Source organism: Anser cygnoides, chromosome 19 (genome assembly GCF_040182565.1).
Source record: "Anser cygnoides isolate HZ-2024a breed goose chromosome 19, Taihu_goose_T2T_genome, whole genome shotgun sequence".
NCBI classification, from domain to species: Eukaryota; Metazoa; Chordata; class Aves; order Anseriformes; family Anatidae; genus Anser; species Anser cygnoides.
The window spans coordinates 9,776,567-9,797,979 of NC_089891.1; the positions used below are offsets into that span (position 1 = coordinate 9,776,567).

Genomic DNA, 21,413 nt, shown 5'->3' on the forward strand with positions numbered 1-21,413 from the left:
TACTTGTATATGCTTATAAGTAGCTTACCTACAAGTATATATGTAAATAAATAGCGATAGGACAAGGGGTAATGCTTTAAACTAAAAGAAGGTGGGTTTAGATTAGACGTAAAGAAGAAATTCTTCACACTGAGGGTGGTGAGGCCCTGGCCCAGGCAGAAGCTGTGGGTGCCCCATCCCTGGAGGTGCCCAGGGCCAGGCTGGGAGGCTTTGGGCAGCCTGGGCTGGGTCAGGGGGTGGGACGAGATGGGATTTGAGGTCCTTCCAACCCAAACCATTCCAGGATTCCAGGACTCTATGATAATGCTAATTTTTCAAATCGTTACCTGGGGACTGTTGTTAACAGAATAAAGGCAAGGAATAAACTGCCAAGCTGCGGGCCCCACAACAGAGGGGGTGCTCCCCTGCAGCTCCCCCGGCCTCACCCCTCCGCTGCCCATCAGGGAACGATCACGTTTCAGCAGCAGTGCCTGAAGGAATTCATAATATCGGGAGTTCATACCACGCTAATCTTCCATTACCATGAAGTATTTCAGACACATCCAGCACTTGCAGCAATGGGTCTGACTAACTGCACGGCACCGGGTTGCTCAGAGAAGCTCCTACCCTGCAGAGCAACGCAGCACGGGGCACACGAAACACATCCTGCTCCTGCACAGAGCGCCCTGCAAACGGTGCTGGACTTCTCCTACTCCGCATGTCATGGAAGTTACTCTTCCGTGTAAGGTATCTGGAAATAAGAGGCTGTAATGTAACACGCTGGGCAGGGGTTTCTAGGTCGTTTTCAACCCATGTAGCTAACTGGTGAAGCTCAGAGTGCAATTTGTTGGGAATAAGAAAAGAAAATGAATCTGATGAAGTCTTCCGGGAGAAGACGCAAGTGGCATGGAATTTCATCATAAATTGATTTCTGGTTATAATATTGAATAAACTTAACATTTAAAGAATCAAAAGAACTGCTTCAGGATACACTGCTAAAATATTTTTGCGTATGCTAAAATGACAGCTAGTGGCAAAGCAAAATAATAGAATCTGAGCATCCTGCCGTTTACTAATTACAGCTTTGATGCAAGTAGTCTTTAATGAAATATCACTAAGCACTCTTCACTTATTGCTAATAATAAAATATCAGCAACTGAAAAGAAAAAAAAACAGCCCACACCTAAGGCCTTGCTGAAGACTCAACGAGAACTAGAAGGAAATACTTCACTTCAAATAAGATCCAAGTTGTGAAAACGCGGTGAGACAAAAACTGAATTTTTTCAAATACTTGCAAAACACCATCCTGTGGAAGTTTTAGCTCCTTGGAACACATCCTTTCCTGCAGCTTGCCATTCAGTGTTCGAAAAACACGGGAGACCTTTAGCGAGGCGCGCAGGCAGCTGCCGCCCGCTGCCGGGAGCGGGATGCCCGGCAGCATCCAGCTCCCATTCATGTCCCTCGCCCTCTGCCAAGGCTCCTCCTGCTCCCTCTTCTCCTCTTCCTGTTTCTCATCGCCTTCTCCTACGTTTCCACATGCCTGTCCTGATGGCAGGAACTCAGGGCAGGTAAACCCTGCCAGGCGCAAATCCCTGCCAGGCTGGGAGAGGAGCAAAGAGAAGAGAAGAAAATCCCTTATACAAGTTCCACCCCAGGAGCTGCGCCAGGGGCAGGGCATTTCTGGCCCCACTGCCCCGCTCCAGCACAGCCCTGCCACACGCCTGCCCCCTCCAGTACACCCTGTGTGCTCTCCCTCCAGCTTGAGGGCCACCGAAGCAGCGTCAGACCCGAACAGAGGTCAAAGGAGCTGCTCTGGGTATGACGATGAAAAAGCCAATGCCAGGATGAAAGCAGCAATGTCAAGGTGAGCAAATTATTCCATGCGTGAGAAGGTTTGTAGCCACGTTGGACTCTGTATTTTTAATGCATCTTTCTCATTCCATCGGTTTCAAATAAGGAAACATCCCAAAGATGGTGATAGCATGCTGAATTTGTTGCTATCCACTACTATAAATAGTTTTTCCAGGCTTTTTAAGACACAGCTGTACCAAGTTTCTACCAGAAAGAAAATGAAAATCGTACAGACATTGATTTGCTGCATCATTGTCTGTTCCACAAAGGCTGTGGCAGTACCCATCACCATCCCATTTTTTCTGAAGACACATTGGTCACACATTGCAACCTTATTATCTGCAAAAGATGGAATGCCATCTGCAACGAGCTTTTAAAATGCTGCTTCTTTGAAAACAGAACCCAGCCCTGATAACAAGATTCTGAGAGCATGACTGGATAAAATTTGTCTTAACCATGGCCCAAAAACAGCGCCATGCTCTACAAGAAGGAGTCTAAATTTCGGAAATACAGTGCAAATAACAGCGACTAAACCATAAATTTACCTCTTCAGCCCTTGCATGTGGCCTTTCAGCTGCAATTTAACAATGCCGGCGTGGCAGACACTGCTGGGGTACAAAATGATGTGCAAAAACTCTTAGACCCGCACAGATTTCCTCAGTGAGATCCTGAAAGGGACTAGAAAAAAGGGAGCAGTGCACTGACTTCCCAACCTAAATACATAAAATCTTAACTAAGAAATCAGAATACAAGTTCACACCTGTCAAGCAAGTGATAAAATGACAATGTTGGAGCAGTGACAAGCTGGGGTCTGGCATGGGCAGGGTTGTTGCAGTTTACAGAAACTCATCACAGAACTGAATTAGTGCCAGCTAAACGGATGATCCCAGGGACAGATTACTCCAGAGCAAGCAGCCATGGAGAAAGGGATACATTATACATCTGTTCTCCTTTCAACAGCGCTTCACTCGCGCAGCATCCTGCAGAAGGAGGTTTAGAAGAGAATACGCTTCCCTGTCAGAAAGCTGGATGGAAGAGGGAGATAACTCCTTCAGGTAAGGCAACTAAATTATAACAATGATTCCTCAGTGAAAGGCAACGTGAAGTGACCCTGCTTCTAGACAGTGACCTCCTCGGGAATATTTGGCTTGGAAACAAGGCAGCAGCTCCCCCAAAACACACCACAGAATAAAGAGCAAGGGCGAAGGCAGGAGGGGCTGGAAGCAGGCAGCGCTGCTCCGAGCTGCCCTGCTCTGTCCCAGACTGCCTCAGCCCTTCAGTGCTCAAACTCTTCAGGACAAAGATCCTGGTAAAAACAAACACATCTTTGCACAAGGCGTCGTGCTTGCGCTCATAAACAAAGTGTCTGTTACACATTTATCTCACGTCCTTGATTCTGGCAGAACCTATCACCCGAGCACTGCTAAGTTTCACTGTTTTATGGGTGGAACAAATATTACTCTAACACTTAAACGAGACATAACGCAGCTGCATTTTCAGTGATATTCAAGAATCTTGAATGAAGACAGAAATGCAGAGTTACTAAGTAAAGACAACGTTTAGGAAACCAGAGATACTTTTAACTCATAGAGTGCCATAAGCACGTTACGATCTGCAAGTGCACATGCACAAAGAAATCTGAAGGGTATGCACACACAGGTTCTCGTTTATTAACGAGAACTAGAACTTCTGGATCTCTGATAATCTGCTGCCTTTTAAACATATCAGGAATCTGTAAGTTACAAGTTATGTTATCAGAAACCTCGGTATTTTCTCAAGAGAACGTATGCAGATTTTTTTTTTTAACCCTAAAGGAAAACACCATCTCCACAAACGATTCTTATCAGGGAAATAACCTGGAATTAGAAAAAAAAATCCAATGGTTTAGTGCACTCTGCTACAGAAGGCAGAGAGTTTCCCATCAACACAAAAGCCCTTTTGGACACAGCTGTTCTGAAGCCAAGGAAGCTTTGACATTTTAAGTTGTTCAATAGAAGCTCTGGGCTAACTGGTCTCACGAGACAACTTACCGAATAAGATATTCCGAGAGGTTTCCACATCCTAACTCAACTTCAAAGTACTTCACATTTTAAAACCAGCAGTGCCTAATTTTAGGACTATTACAGACGCTGCACATGTTCAACAATAACCAGCGTTCTACTTCTCCTAAGCCCAAGTCCAAAAGACGCATTAGCAGAAGATTTTTTTCTACTCTCAGCCTGTGAACTTTTGGAAGGATTCATTACCAAGAGTGATGAAAGAAACTGGCTTTTTATGCTGGATTAGCAAGGAATACAGCACTCATTATCTTTCAGCACCTTGCAAAGCACGGGTGCTGTAACTGCCACTGGAGGAGCGATGCTCCCAGCATCTATGCAGAGCACGAGGCTGCAGCAAAGGGAAGATGCTGGGGATGCTTGTAGCAGGGCCACAGGACAGGAGGCTTCAGAATTGGGACACGCTGTTACAAAACACTCGGGGCACCAGGTTTTAAGAGCACGCCTTGAGAACCGTCTTCACGGCAACATGGATTATGCCATTAGAACAAATTAACAAAATACCAAAGGTGAGGGTTAAGGAAATGTTAAAGGGTTGAATCGCAGTCCTACGGCTGTCCTTTTAATGCAGAAATTAAGACCATGTTCCTTCAAAAATAAGGAGGCAACATAGCGAGGCTGAGACTGAATGAAGAATTCCAAGCACCTAAAAACTGCAAGCTTTAACTCTCGGGAAGCCACAGATGCATTTCAGGCTCCTGCCTCCCGACTTGCACACAGGAAGATTTCAAACTGACAGAAACCCAAGCAAATCACAGAATTCACTGGGGTGATTGTCAGAGAACAAAACAGTTGGAGAGAAGCCACAGGAGCCCAACTCCAAGCAGGTCTGCTCAGGTTTCTGACGAGCTCACTCACATGGACCACGCTTTGCTGTCCAGCACAGCTGGTACTAAAGCCGCTCCCCACTCTAGCAAGGTTTTTCCCATCCTATTTCACAAAAGACTTAAACATATTTCCAACAGATGCGTTTTGTACTCCAGTAATTTAGTGATATTTCCTGATGACTGGTTAACACAAAAGCTGGAGCTGGTTGATCCAAAGGCTGCATCTGTTACCCTGCGTCTCACCATCGGGTCAGAATGAATTTCTGACTGCTGAAAGAGAGATCACGGAACAAATAAAAGTCTCTGTTTTTAAGCCTTAACCTAGGCATAAATAGTTTGCCTGCACAACAAGAACTAGAATGAAGTGATCTGTATTTCCAAAATAGCCTGAAATGGGGAAAAAAATAAATAAAAACATTTTCTTATCAATATTACAGATAGCACATACAAAAAAAATAAAAATACTTCCTGATCACTTTCTCAAGCAAGGTCATTCACTTTCCCATCACCTGTTCTACTTCCTCTTATTTTTATTAACTGCACACAGCAAGGTAACCTGAATGGAAGAACTCAGTCTCCCTGACACTCACCACCAACTACAGACCCAGCTTGGCCTAAGGAGCAAGTTCCTCCCTCCACAAAACACACCGGCCAAGCCTTCCTCACACACAACCCAAGAGCACTACGGGAAAGTTGTGTCTTAAGTGATGAGGACTTCCTTGCCAAGAACAAATTGCAAGTATATTGTATTCTGCTCCATCGACAACTATTTTTAAATGAGGGAAAATGCAAACAAATAGGCATCTTGGGATCGTTAGGTCTGGCAGATCTCTGTTTGCTGAGAAATAGAGTGTAGGGTTTTCCTAACAGGATTAACACGGTGTAGCGTGGTAGCAATTATACACCACCTACTTAGGCACGACACGGGGTAGCTGAAGCAGCCAAGTCCAGGACAAACCACCAGCTCTGCCTCTTCAAGTTGTGCTCAGCAGTGGCCCTGGGGCCTACGCATGCACTGAGCACAACAGAAACTGTGGAAAAGAGCAGGATGGGACCCGCTAGCTGGGACATGGCAGCAAGCCCGTCCCCAGAGGCCAGGCTTTGTGCTTTGATAGGCAGCTGAACTCTGAAGAACAGCACGCCCAGGTGATTTCACCCAGAGGTTTTAGGCATTATACGTGCGCAGGGGACAAAGCCATCCTATGAGTTACCTCTGAAGTAAGGGTTGTGTCTTCTCCTGGCTGGTTCTTCATTGCTGTTAGGGGAGAGGTGTGTATAACGAGAACTGCTGTGCCTGGTCAGCAAGTCGGCCGCTCTCTCCTGGTGGGGCATGTATTTTATCCAATGAATCTTTCAGATGGAGTTTACAGCTCTGCCCTTACAGGCAGGCATAACTAGCATAATGTAAATGATATTGATTATTTATGTGACATAATATTTTGAAGTAAAATTAAGAGACTATAATGCTAGTAAATTAAAATTTGAATACCAGGTCATGCAAATAATTTCCACTTCAGAAAAAAATATATGGAAATTATAGGATAACCTGTCCACATACCAGCATATGTGGGTTACTAAACATTCTGTAAAAAGGGAGTCTTGCTTTACTAAATATTAACACAGAATTCTGTGTAATACAAGGCTTTGGTTATTCAGAAGATCTCTGCACGGCAAATAAAAATAACTACTAAAGCCTATAGTGGTAACTGCAGATTAAGGTCAGATCCCAATAGGTGTTCCATATAGAACAACGGAATAGGTAGATGTTCTATTGACTGTGATACTGATCCACTCACATAAAGCAGCTTGGAAGATCCAGGCTTTAAAATATTAAGGGGAACATTTATTAGCTCAACATGAATGCGATCCTGCGCTGTTATAAAGAGTCCGACTGCAGGACTGATGTGAATTGTGCTTTGGAAGTTCTGGAAACACATCAGTTACGCTGCCCGCTGGCCAACCTCGTTTCCATTTTCTACACTTCACATTTGATGGTTCTAAAATTAAACCCTGCTGATTTTATCACCAATTTACTCTTCATTTTGCCATGTTAGATGTCAAATGATCCGTACGTCTGACACTGCCCTTTTAATTATTACAAAAAAAGCCTAAAGATGATACCATACACACGCACACACACCCTTCAAAGGCTCAGTGAAACACAGGCAACGAGAATTCAAAGGTCAATATTTGCATAAATTGTACAAAAGCCAAGAAAGAACAAGATTTATTAAAAATCAAATTCTCTATTAAGTTCTACAATTAGTATTCTTCTAATGTATTGATTTAAATCACAAAATAAGCTTCATGGAGAGTGTTTAGGACTTCATTGAAATTTACGGAGCATATTTATCAATGCTGTCTGCAGAAAGCTTGTTTATAAAAACCTACATAAACCCAATTAGACCTCCCCAATACGTTAATGATGTATGATGAAGTCTCTTATTCCCTTCATCCATCTTCAGTTACACATTTACTTAAATAATCAATACTCCAAAGTTATGACGCATCCATAAATTCATGGCCTCGCATCAATGAATTTGCTCACTAAATGTCTTCTAACATGAAGGCAGTAACATTAACCTGGCCACCCACATTTCATCATACAGCTGTCAGGATTCAAAAGCACTTAAGATGACAGTAGCAGTAAAAAGCCTTGGGACTTTCATGTCCCAGTATGCCCATTACAGCAACTGGGTACTTTAAATACCAGAGCTGTAGTTGCAGCATATGAGTGCAAATGTGCACAACACCACAGACCCAGAGAGAAGTTTAAGGCATGGAGAGCAAACAAAAATCAAAGACCTTCTAGAGAAACCAGGAAAGGGATGCAGTGGTGACAAAGATATGTCTTCCCAGTACAGAAATCTCCTTTATTGGGCATTTTACAGAGTTCTTATTATGTTTTCTACTCTATTACTGATAATAATAATAATAATAAAAGAAAAAAACTCTGTTTCATTATATCTGTCCCAGGTACTAAGGCAGCCTGCCATATTCTGTTCTGCAGATTTTCAGAAGTACTCTGATCTTAAGGTACCTTCTTGTCTTAGGGATACTTGTTATATAGTAGCCAAACCCGCAGAAATTATGTAAAACATTTGCTTCCACCAAATGCAAATACAAAATACGCAAGGTCATGAATAAAATATAACCCTTAAATGTTTGTAACAATGTACTTGTATACTAAAATGAAAATTACACCTGGCCTTGTAGCAGTACCACTAATACACAAACTACAATTCTGGTTTTGAAAAGAGTTCAGCCAAGCAAACCCGTGCTTGAGCTTAATTAAATGAACAGAACTTCATAGAGTCATCAAAACTGAACTGTTCCTCGTTACACAGCCCCAGGAAGCTGAAGCAGGACTTGAGTTTTGCAGAAATCTTAGCAATAAGCTTCACTGCCTTCTGCAAGTCGGCAAGGGCAGGCATCAGCTTTACAGCCTACAAGATGTGTCAGGCACCCGGTACCTAAGGCAGAACAAAACACTTGGAAGAAGTATTTGGAGAAACAATTGGCAGCAGCATACATAACAGCAGAGAGTAAAGTCATCTAATACGATAGCGTGCTGTGCAGTTGACATGATGACTATACGATCTTGTAGGAAACAACGCCGCTAAGAAAAACGTTTAAAACATACCCACTTGCATTTTAAAGCTCTCTTTAGAAACTGTGTTGTGGGACAATGCTCCTTTTAGAGGCAAATCAGGAATACTACTGCACAGGCAATTCAGAAACTAACATAGAGAACCTAAGTCAAATTCAGGGGCTTGTTCGGTTGATTTCTATTAATTTTATAAGAATCTGGAATAGGAGAAAATCAAGATACCCAGAAGCTGCCGCCAACTAGCAGGATGTCATCTTCAGACACACAGAAATCCTCTGTGGATCAAAGGGGGATACAGCACCCTTTAAACACTTCCAAACCAGAAATGCCTCAGGTACAATTCTACCTATGATCCACGTACAGCTTAACACATCAATAAGACAAAAAAAATCCCTAAGACAACAGCAACAAAAACCCACCACTACCTCTCGAAGCCACAGAACAGCTCTGAGTAATACGCTCAGTTCTCAGGGACATCCCCAGGGTTCTCCCAATGAGGTCCCTTCCTCCATCCCTGTCACCCAGAGATCCCATCACCTCCGGCTGGACGTTGGCTCCTAGCCGGGGACATCAGCCCCATGGGCAGCAGGACGGGGCAAAGAAAGAGGCAGGCACTGGACAGCCAGGGGTACCCGAAGACAGGACACCAAAAACCTTTGTGCACGGGGAATTTTGCAATGGACAGGGAAACGGTGAAACTGCAAAGCCATTTAACTCTGAAAGCAATTACAAGGGGGAGTGTTTTGCACTTGCCAGAAGTTAGTTTCAGCTTATCTGCAGAGGGAAGATAAGCACGCAGACCACGATTGTTTCCTAAGATTTAGCGTTAAATTGAGAAAATCTCAAGATCAAGCCACTGAAATACTAACATACACAACAGCTGACCACAAGATAAGGCTTCTTCCTGCACTCTTCACCAAAATGTAAAAGTTACCAATGCTTTAACATTAACAAGACCAATTCCTCAGGACAACAATGTTTTGAAGTGGATTCTGGCAGACGTGCTGGTGAGTAAAGGGCAAAATAGAAACCCGGCAGGCTGAAAGTTGAAAGAAGAAGCTTCCTCCAACTCATCCGAGTACATGAAAAATGTTTTGTTTAATCAAGAACTAAAATAACACATTTATCACACATTCTGGGGAAGCTAAGATGCTATTAATTTTAAATGAAAATGAGGAGTGAAATATTTGTGCTTTGGAAAGAGTGACCGAGAACCACTGAACACAGGAAAGTTCAAAGCTCTTCAAAATGAGAACGTCTACCCTCCATCCATACCCTGTAGCATGTACTTTTTCCATGTTTAATACTAAAATAACGAAGCACAGTATCTGATCCAATCTGAGCTACTATTTAATTTTTAACATACACCAAGTAGACACACTCATGTACATTATTAGTGCTTTTGAAACGCAAGCATAAGGCAGGCTAATTTCTAAACACCAGATTTATGTAGATTTATAACTTGACAACTGTTAATTAAATTGTTACCAATATTCACTATTCATTACTCTATCATTTTAAGGATCACTTGGAGGAAAATAATTTTCAGAAATATTATCTTTATAAAATTTTGCTGCAGAATAAAAATTGCAACTTCCAATGCAATCAGAAGCCTCATTTATCTACATGCAAACGTTTACAAGATATCCAATAATTAATAGTTTTATACAATTCTTTTTATTAAAACCAAAGAAAAGAGGAGTGATGGTTGCAATACTATTTTAAAATTACAATTCTGGTGTTTTGAAGATGGGTAATTTTCTTAACAAAAAGCAAGAAAAATGAAGAAAACAACCTGACAATTATTACATGAGGTAAATGAACAGGTGATACAAGCTGAGTTGACCATTGTCCCTTCACAGACACCCTTCTGACAGTGTCAACAGTCTATACATGTGACTGTAAACGATGAGAAAATATTCATGTAATTATAATTAAATCAAATAAAATCAAATTGTAACTCAAAAATCAAAGTAAATAAGACTGAAACCCATCGAGAGATACATGTGCATGCGTTAGGCTTGCAAGGTAACTGTAACAAATGGCATTCACGGAAGGCAATATTCACAAAAAGGTGCAACTGAGAGGTTAACAGCCGCTAACCGCCTCCCAAGCACTCTAGAGCCCTACACAACCTCATCACGCAGCACTCCGACCTGCAGCATCTACAAGAACTACAAACACGTAAAGGTGGTTCCTGCTACCCACTATACACAAGTCATTTCTCAGACTTTTATACCTTCTACTGCAGAGGTAAAAGCTAGGGAATAGAGCCTGAAGTATTAATTAAATAACTTATTATTTTCACCCTTCACCTCGAAGAGAAACGATCCCCCCCAGACACACACACAAAATAAAAATAAATAAATAAATAAATCTCAATGCATCTCAAGAGGGAAATCTGTTTTCTTCATCTTTCTGCAACTCTCTTTCCAACATTTCATTAAATTCCGCTCATGGCATAAGTCATTTACATTTGCAAAAATCTTGTATAAAATTAACACCATATGTGGCTGCGTAGCAGCAGTTGATGTGTAGTATTACACTCAAACACGAGGGAAAATAAAGAATATGCCAAACTTTATCTTCCCCAGGTCTCAAACTGGTTTATCTGTCAACTCTGAATGAGCTATCACTCCCACTTGTTTAATTAGAAGCTGAAGAGCTTCACAGAACTGCACCCAGGGCACTGGAACAGTCAGTTTCTTTTAACTGGAACACACTGCTGGGATATCGAACAAATTCAAGTAAACAAACCAAAACTTCACGTCACAAGTGTGGGAAGGGTGAAGATGTTTCTGCCCTTGAAATGTAATACAAGAGGAAAAAAAATTAAACAAAAAACTTTTGCTGCAAGATAAAATGTAATTATGTTCCAAGCACAAGCACAATATTAAGAAATTTTCTAGAAAGAAAAAAAAGTAGTACAATGGCATATTTCTCTACTTTACTGTCATGGTCTACATTGAATGAATTGTGTATTCAGTGAATTGTGTATCGTACACGCATTTTTATTTGACGCATAGATTTTTTTATTATTTGTGTGTGTGTGGCATGCGTGACCGCAGTAACAGGGAATCTTCCCTTTTCTGAGGAAGGCGCCTACAGACCTTTTTCTAGAGCAGCGATGCTCAGAGGCAACAGACCTGCATAGAAAACAACTGCCAGAAGCATAACGTATACATCTCCATTAACTAGCAATTAATACTCTGATGGGAACAGTTTTGTAGAGGGAAACACTGCTAGAGCACCCACACCACCCGTGTTCCAGGGGTGTTGCGGCGGATTAGCCGCAGTGTGACCCAGGAGGCCCTTTAGCACCTGGAGGACGTTAGACATGCTCCTACAACGCAGCTTTCTCTTTGGTTTCCCCAAAAAGTGCTCCAAGCCACCCAGTGCTATCAGCTGGGGCACAGTCCGCAGGGACGACAGGGATGCACCTTTCCAGCAGCTTTCCTGGCCCAAACCAGCGCTCCTCGTGTAACCACGCTTGTCGGGACTCAGGAGTTTTATCTGCATCTGTCTCTGCTGTTCTCAGTAAAAACTTGGAACACGAGTAATTTTTCCAAGATCTGTCAGAGTTCAACAGGAACAGAATCGCGACTTACACTCAGGCAATTAACAGGCCCATGTTTCCTCACAATATGGGACATATGTTGCAAGGGGAAGGAAAGGGACAGCTGAAGGAGGGGAAGAACAGATAAATAAAAGCTGACAAGACAAACGCATAACAAGCATCCTATCTCTGTGCCTGTAATCTGCATGTCAGATTAAGTGCAGATCATTAGAATTATTGTCCTTTGAGAAGGAGTCCACAGATTAGACGGAGGGAAGAAGGCCAATGGGCAGGACAAAGCTGGCCAGAGGAATGATGGAAACGATCTGTGTACAAACACAGTTTGTGCTCCCAGTTTGGTTGTTGTTTTTGGTTTTCTTTTGTTGTTTGTTTTGCTCTCGGGTTCCATTATTGAACAGATGCCTCCAAGTTAAATGCATGAAAATATATTAAAAAGTCAGCTGCTTTAAGTATATCTATATTAAGTCTCCCTCTCCAAAGAATTCATGCTGACCTTTAAGCTACGCAGAAAGCATCAGCAGCCACGGACTCGTAACAACTTCCATGGAATTCATTTCTCAGTCTCAGGCTTATAGAAACCTTAGATAATGTAAACTGTAGCACATGAGTAATTACTACAAAGAGCACACAGCAAAACACACACATTGTTCAAACCGCAGTCGGTAATACCCGCTCTTACCATAGAAATGATAATGATACCAGAGAAACAGCTCTGGCACAGAGAGGGGAACTTTGCAGCTTATCCACCCTTGGCAAAAACATTTCCAAGTAAGGAAGACAGAAAATATTTTTTATGGGAAGTAGCACAGCAATGTAACACATTTTTCTTTATTAACTTTTCTTTTGTTGTCGCAAAGAAAACCGAATGTAGTGAAATGAACAAGAAACTGTTGAGGGAACACAAATAGCAGGATGGGAAACTAAGAACTAAGCCCTGACCTATCCACAATAAAGAATTAATTATGCTGCTTCCCCTACAAGCCTGCTATAACAGAACTGAGAATTAATAAAAACTGTATATGTAAACCAGGTCACAGGTGTTCAGGTTTCATCGGTTTAAGTCTTCAGACCACAGATACAGCATTAAAAATGAGTTCTGGACACACGCCCCCACAAGATCTTTAATACAACATTTTGAATGAAAACAGATTTTAAAAGGAGGAGGCACCAGTGGGTTCTTTGGTCTTTTCAGTGTAGAAGAGAGGTCAAGAACCAGCAGATTTAAAAAAAAAAGGGGGGGGGGGGGGGGGGGGGGGGGGGGAAGGGGAATCAACCACTGATTTAATGCGCAAGTGCTACGATATTTGCAAGGACAGTAAAAAAAAGACTAAAATCCAACCTTTTCCGTCTCTATTGAAGTAGTTAGGATGGATGTGTAACTAGCCTAGCACCAGCTGCATGAGGAAACGCGCCTAGCATGATACAGGCTGTCCCAAAAAGCTTACCATAGCTACTTCAGTTAAAATCCAACATTCATTAAGAGATATTATGAAAATAAATTGAAAGAATGAAGATAGAACAGAATTGGAAAGAGCAATAGTTACACAGATTAGCTAAATATAATCAGCTGCTTTAACTGATTTCTCTAATTTCTATTTACATAAATTAGAAAATGCATGTGAACCTCTCCCTTGGCCAATTATTATCCTCAAGCCAAACGTACTTCAGAGCTGGACTAGAGCAAAACACTGCACTTCAGTAGATGCTGCAGAAATCACGTGAGAGAGGGAAATTGTGCAGTTAACGACTACAAATCTTGAATGTTTGGGAGAGGATTAACAGCAGGCCCTTGAGCAGGAGCAGGAGTTCATTACATTTGTATTACTGCAACTAAATATATTTTCAACTCAAGGAACTTGCTGGGCCTTCAGTTCCAAACTTAAACCAGTCTCAGAATATATGTGAATACATGTTTTTCCACATACTTTCTTCAAATCCTAGTGAATCATTATTAGCTGTGCTCTGCTCACTGGAAAAAAAAAAAAAAAGATACAAAAACAATACAAAAGCCAAACCAAAAAACCCACAAAATTTTCTTAGAAATCAAACCAAAAGGAACAAATATAGATTCTACTCAGGATGTAACAATGAGTATCGAAACAAAAACGAAGCCAAAATTTAACTTAAAAGCTTGCTTAATTTGAAGTCTGATTTCTTACAAGAGGAATGTTCGTACAGTGGCAGACTCAGAAAAACGTTTTAGATGATTCCATTTTTCACATTTCCCTTGCAGTGTTTCCAGGTGCATGTTAGAAGAAAGCTTTCAGTGCCCCTGACAGCTTGCTGTTCTGCTTGACAGCTGAAGAAATCCAAACAAAGCCATAACTCTCTTGAAGAGTCTTACCTTCATGTTTTCACTACCACAAAGACAATCAACAGAAAAACAAACCAGCAGAAAAACAAACCAGCAGAATACGAGCTCTTGTTTCAAAAGCACAGTATTTTAGAACAGTTTATGTTTGTATAAACAGACTGTAAAACACAAATTTCAACAACCGGCAACAACAGCAAAATGCATCCTACAAATAGGAGTAAGGAAGAAAAATATACCTAGGAGAAAGTTAATCTGCAACTTAGTTGTACACCCAAGTGGCAACTCTGAATGTCTATTTGCTGGTATATACAGTAGTTACATTAGAAAACTCACATTAAGAAAGAAAAACTACTTAGGACCTGGACTGTCTCTTGCTAAGCAATTGCACAGTAATAATGCAATTGTATCCTGAACCTCTGCTACATTAAGGGCATTAAAAGCCATACCAAAATTGAATTTGCTGTCCTTTGCTAATTTATGGGGATCCCGTAATAATAAAATTAAAAAAAAAAAAGTTTTGCAAAGCTTTTTAACATAATAAATGGAAATTTTTCTCTTTGACTCCACAGGACACATTTAAAGGTTCTTGCTTAATGCTGAAGCTGAACGCTACATCAGAAACACAGGCATGGAAATCAGAAAATATAAAAGGATTATATATAACTGAAAACATGTTCCAAGGCTCAAAGCAAGCCCAAATGAAAAAGTATTAATGGCTAAAAAATATCATTAAGGATTAAAATCTAAGTTTCAACTTTAAAAAAAAAAAAGTACAAAGATATTTTATTTTGAGGGTGTAGTTTCAAAATAACATTTGAACTGCATTTGACACTTTTTTTAAAGAAGATTTTAAAATATATAAAAGCATACCATGTTAGCTGCAATATTTAATAATGCATAAGCACTAAGTTAGGTGAAAGAATCATCAAATCATGAACTGCGGGCACAAATTGTTGTAAAATAACTGCAGTTTCTTACGAATATGGCACGGCCTCCCCTCGAGCACAGTGTGGGTACAAAAAGGATGTGGAGATGCTTGGATGCATCCAGAGGAGGACGGCGAAGCCAGCGGAGGGCTGGAAGGCACGTCCTGAGAGGAGAGGCCGAGGGCTCTCGGCTTGTCTGGGCCAGAGGCCAGGAGGCCGAGAGGAGGCCTCATTGCTCCCTGCAGTCCCCGTAGGTCCCTTCCAGCTGAACTACTCTATTCTAGAAGAGTCGAGTACCACTTAATTTCAGTGCATTATAATTACAGACCTCTCCTCTTCCCTTTGGTAACGAAGACCAGAGGAACGTAAAGCGACTTTGGAAATAACAAAACCACCCACCTCTGAAACCTGCCTGGTGTCAAGTTTCTGTCTAGCGGGAGATTTAACAACAAGTCTTGAAAACAGAGCTGAAACAGCTTCTTACAATGGAAACTCTGACAAACCAAGGACTTCAGCTATATCATGAACTGTCACTGTAATATTTTTTCCTTTCCCTCATGTCATACTGAAATTTCCATTATGTTCTTTCATTTGCCTTTCTTTTCTGTAAAGGCAGCAAACTAAAAAGCTAGGGTTTCTTGTTTGTTTGTTTGTTTTGTTTTGCAACCTGCCTTCTAGTTTCACACAGGTTTATTTAATTCTTCACATGCTCACTGACTTCAATCATTACATTTATCCTTTCAGCTTTAGCTGGTGACTTCCCAAATGAAGCTTCAGAAAGCCGAAGGGAAAGTTTGATTCAGCTGTTTATCATGGAATTTTTATTTTTTCAAGACTATCATCCCAAGAGCGTGAATGCTCTTTGATTACAATCAAATATAACGAATGAGAATTTCAGAAAAACAAACAAATGAAAGAACCCAAATCATCACTTCCTGAGCTTATTAGTTAAGACACTTAACTTATCAGTGCAACACCAATAAGTTACTACAAATTATCATAAAACTTGGAATTAAAACCAGCCATATTTCTTATAGATTTTGACTGTGCAAAAATACAGAGAAAAAACACTGGAGTGCAACATCCTCCATTAAAGAGAAACTGCAGAAGCTTACCCTCATAAGGACAGAAGTCAGGTTAGAACTTATTTAGTTTCCTGGAAAACATCACTTCTGAAGCACTAAAAATAATAATAATGCATTTAAAAAAAAAAGTAGGCAGATCTATTGCTTTCATTCTTGCTTATGTTTCCTCATTTGGGAAGATGAGACTGGATTAAAATTTTTAGCTAGCTTCACAAAGAGTAGTACTTATCAGACAAAACTATTCCTCCATTGCTACAGTTACAACAGTAGAAGGAATTCCAGCCACAGAGGACCAAATTCTGGAAATGAACTGCCACACTAAATCTGGCAGGGGACTGCATGCACCATGAGCCACTAGCTGCCTGATGAGAAGAGGGAAGAAAGTCAGCACTGTGCAAATTATAAAACATAAGAACGATAACTGTATAATTTCAACGCAACTCCAACTATTTTCTATATACCAATGGAAATCTCTAATGAACATCTAAATAATTCCTTAGCCAGAAACCACTCAGCCATCCTGAATGGGATTCAGGAGGAAATGCAACTCCATTATAACGGAGGACCACAGACTGACCCATATAGTGCTGCTCTGAAGTGGTGAGTAGCAAAAAAAAAAAATGGAGGATATTCACAGAATTTCATAGTAACATTTTGGAACAGAGACAAAATTGCGCGCAAGATTCGTGGTAAAACCGTGGTTGCATTCCTACCATGCCTTAACAGGGCACGCAACATTTTCACTGTATGTATTAGCCATGCCCCACAGTCGCTCTGCAAGTCTCTACTTGAAGAAAGAAAAATATATTGCAACATCTTTGAAAGGCACCTCATCTACATTCGGTTTCACAAAGGTTTAACTTCAGGAAGTACCAACTAACATCAATTTTCACAAAAATACCACAGAATCCATAATTTCATCAACTAATAAGTAAATACAACATTCAAGATAGTCAAATACACTCTAAAGCATTAGCAAATGACCACTAAAACATGTAATGAAGGAAACAAGCAAAAGGTGAGCTAATGCATACACAAGGTACACCTGCAGGTGAAGTGGGAGGGAAGAAGGTGAGGGAAGAGAAGGGACACCAAAAAGCCTCATCAGTAAGCATGTGACATAGAAAAGGAAGAACAATAGTTGGGTGTGGTTATTTTACAATTAAGCACTGAATAATGATAGGAATTTGGCAATAGCACAGAATATGTGAGATTACAGTAGTTCACGTTCTGGTTTGCATGCATATAGTTATCTTCCACTTTATCAGTTTTCAGTTTCTCAAGGTTAGTAGAATTTATTAAATAGGTGATTTTTTTTTTGGTGGCTTTGTAATTTTTTTGTAATTGAATATTACATTAACAGAGAAAAATGCTGCCTGTCCTAAAATGTAATTCAAACCAAAGGTCCTCCTAAACATACAACGTATGAAAATTAAAAACAGGGAGTTTGGGTTATGAAAGGAAGCCATATGACTAAAAAGTGAATCCATTTTCCAAGACGCCCACACAGACGAGAGCTTCTGATGTGAAAAAATGGTCTCTGCAAAAGCTAAATTGCACAGATTATTTTCATGAAAAGTTAGAAGCTGCACTATATGCAGATTATATGATATTTACTGTGAGGAGATTTAAGAAAGATAACATCTTTTTATTCGCATTATCACAATGACTTGATTGTTCACTGTATACAATATAAATACCAATAGTTATTTAATTGAATAATTGTCTTCCTTTAAAATTTACACAGGCAAAGATGCCTGCATAGATTTTCCAGGCTTGTTTCCTTCCTGCTGCAGGCAAGTTTTGGCTACCTTCAGAGTAAGATGCAACAAAGCGTACTAGCCAACAAAGCGTTTGTGGCTTACCTTGGCACTGAAATCCTTGTTTCCCAAATCCCCTGCATAGAAAAAGAAAAAAAAACACCTGTCTTAGTATGTTTAGTTAACATTTCCTTTCACTGATCTATAACAACGTAGAAATAGTTTCTTATTAAATTACTTTAGATTTTGCTAAAATAGCAACAGATTTAAAAATGTACACCACAGAACAGCCCACCCATTGCAAAGCAGACAACAATAGCTGTCACCGGCTACATAATTCCAGCTTCTGGCAACAATTATTTTTTATTATTATTATTATTTCACAAGCTATTTTGGATCTACAATTATTATTAACTGGGACTATCGCATAATATTTCAACTCACTTAACGCCAGATCTATACTTAACAGCAATATAAAATAACCCAAGCTCCAGAGAAGACCTAGGAAACAAACGCGACAGTTTCTAATCCCAATTTTAGCGATGCACACCAGTGCCTCAGCCTGTTGTACGGAACAGAGGCAGGTTAAAGAGGTTGCTTGTTTCAATCTAAGTGAGACAACGGACCCACTGGTTTCATACTGGTTATTCTTCCAGCTTACTTCCTTCATTTCTCTAACAACTGTGCACGCAGTCCTTCCCCAGTGAGTACAGCCACACACCCGTGTCCGAAACGCTCTCCAAAGTTCCAACACCTGCGCCAAATTGCCCCATTGTTGCTTGTGTTTATTTGTTTGCCTTTAAACATTCAACATTCTCTTTCCACAAAAATAAATGTTTGGAGTATCTGACCTATAAACATTTCTCTGCGTTTTCCCTCTTTGTAGGATGTTTTTCATCTGGAGAGCTGGAGCTGCTTATGCCAAGAGAGAAACCCACCAGAGGCAGGCACCGCAGGAGCCAGGCAGGAGGCTGCTCGCAGCTAACACGCAGTCTAATTAGGAACTTTGTAGAAGTGATTTTTAAGTATATCCGTTTTCCCACTTTTTTATTAATTTGTTTAGAGAAGGGACAAACTCTTTACTACGCTGTTACATCAGGTGGAAAGGGATGTTACACAGCTTCACATTTTTTCTAAATTCCTACTGGAAAGACACCCAGGTACTGTTATAGATAGGCCCAAACTAATAAACCCAGAAGAAATACAATGTTGCTTGCTTACTTGGCAGCCTGCAACTCTACCCTAATGTCACTCTGTTGCTGTTATCACTTGTCTTCACACAAGTAACATGCAAGGGTGCAAATGCAATTGTGGGACAACAGAACTAAGAACACGAAACAGGCTTTAGGTTGTTTGTCTTGTTTGTTTTTTTCTTTTTAGACGGTCTCTGTTGTAAAGGGCATTGCTACGGTATCTGCTCCAACAGTCCCGCCAGCCCTTTGGGTCCGAGCTGAGCGCCCCCAGGTCAGCAGGGAGCAGCACCCCGCTCCCTGGGCAGGAGCAACGTGTTTTAAGGGAAAGGTTTGGGAAACACGGCAGCACTTCAGAAACCAATCAGGCAGTTTAAGAAGACAGAGAGGCACGGAATTATTTTAGCAAATATTACATGGTCAAGTGTAATCTAAGAAAAAAGTCTCTCTGCACAGTTCATTGAAAGGCTGTTTTTACTATTCCTTATACCTTAAAGCATATGTTAATAGCCACGTGTCGTTCTGGAAATAGATGAAGCATTTTTCACGGTGCATGGCACTTATTCAAGACCTGTCTATCTTCAGCCGGGGAACCGAAACAAGTTTCAGAGCTGTCACATGCTCCTTTGATGAATGCTCGGAGCTTCCTAGCCTCGCTAGCAGGAAAGGGCTAGAGCGCAGCTCCTCTTGCCACCTGTCAGCGACAGGATATCCTTTCACTTTCAAACCCATCCTGTTGTCAGGTGCCTCTTCTCACCGCAGCCCTTGGCTTTGTTTTTTTATTGTGCCACTTGTCGCCGCGGACAAGAAGCCCGCTGCGTTCCCACACCTGCAGCGCAGCCTGCTCTGGATTCATTTTGAGGCACTTTCCCTAGGTGCCTAACTTTTCCAACGCTGAACTTCGCTTTTTTATTATTTTTTTTTTCCTCCAAACATGAGAAAACCACAAACCAAGGAAATCAAAGCAAAGAAGTCGTCCTGTTTCTTCCTTGTTTCTTCTACAGGCGCCCACTCCTTATTCTCCCCCCTTACTCCTCAAATCCATTGGAAGCGTTTCAGGAGCGGGCACAGCCTTCCCCTGGGCGTGCGGAGGGAAGGAAACTCCGGAGGGCAGGCACAGGGCTGTGCCCAGGCGCATGAGCACACGCGGGGCGCCCTCCCCGGCCGGCTGCAGCCCCCCCAGCCCCTCGGCGGGCTGCGGCCACCCCGGGGCGGCAGCGGGGGCCCCCCCCCGGGCACAGGGCCCGGCCGGGAGGTGCTGTGCCGGGCCGGGAGGTGCTGTGCCGGGCCGGCCGAGCGAGGTGGGTGGTTATAGGAAGAGTTTTCCTCCCTCCCTCCCCGCCCTCGCTCCGGCTGCAGGCTTTTTTTTTTTTTTTTTGGACTCGGGACGACCGCGGGGGGCGGCGGGGGCGGCACCGCGCGCCCCCCATGCCGGGGTGGGACGGGGGGCACGGAGCGGTGCCAAGGTGAAGGAAGGGAGCACGGCGGGGGGGCACCCCCAAACACCGGGACCGCCCCCCCCCCCCCCCCGGGGGGGCTCAGCTCCGCTCCCAGCACCCGGTGGTGGTGGTGGCGGGGGGGGCTCGGAGCCGGCCGGGAGGAGAACGGCGCTGCCCGGGGACGGCGGCACCGGGGGGCTCCGGAGGGGAGAGGAAGAGGAGGGAGGGAGGGAGGAAGGCGGCCGCCCCCAGCGGGAGTCCCGGAGCGCGGCGGGGAGGGGAGGGAGCCTCACCAGATGAAGTCGGTGCAGTGGCTGCAGAAGGTGGGCTGCTTGAAGAACCGCGCGATGAATTTGTGCTCCTTCACCTCGTGCACGTTCTTCTGCCTCAGGGCTCCCTTGCGAGCGAAGCGCCGAGCAGCGTCCGGGGCCGCGGCGGGCTCGGAGCCCGGGAACACGTCGGCCATAGCGCCTTCCTCCTCCTCCTCCTCCTCCTCCGCCGCCGCCGCCGCCGCCGCCGCCGTCCGCCCCGTCCGGCGGCCGCCGAGCCTCTGGCCCCGGCCCCGGCGGTGGGCGCTGCCTCCCGCTCCTGCCTGACGTCGGAGCGGGGCGTAGGGAGCGGGAGGAGGATCCCGGCCCCGGGCCCCGCCGCCTCCTGCTCCGCCCGCGGGGGCAGAGCGAGCCCGGGGCGGGGCGGCACCGGGATGGGGGGGGGGGGGGGGGGGGGGCGGCGGGGCGCCGGCACCTGCTGCGGGGCTGCCTGCCTGCAGACACATTGCACACACAGCGCACACTGCTC

At 42.9% G+C, this 21,413-nt stretch overlaps 1 protein-coding gene across 2 annotated transcripts in view; it reads right to left on the minus strand.

Moving 5' to 3' along the window:
* Positions 1–21,190, minus strand: part of PRKCA (protein kinase C alpha) — a 150,449-nt gene extending 129,259 nt beyond the window's left edge. Inside the window, exons 1-2 of one of the 2 annotated variants that reach the window (XM_066980336.1) lie at positions 20,909–21,190; positions 18,092–18,123 (exon numbers count right to left, since the gene is read on the minus strand). In XM_066980336.1, the coding sequence (XP_066836437.1) occupies positions 18,092–18,123; positions 20,909–21,081 (205 nt within the window). In that variant the 5' untranslated portion in view covers positions 21,082–21,190. The remainder of the gene's footprint in view (positions 1–18,091; positions 18,124–20,908) is intronic. The other variant, XM_066980337.1, reaches the window with a different exon arrangement.
* Between the last annotated feature and the right edge of the window lie 223 nt (positions 21,191–21,413).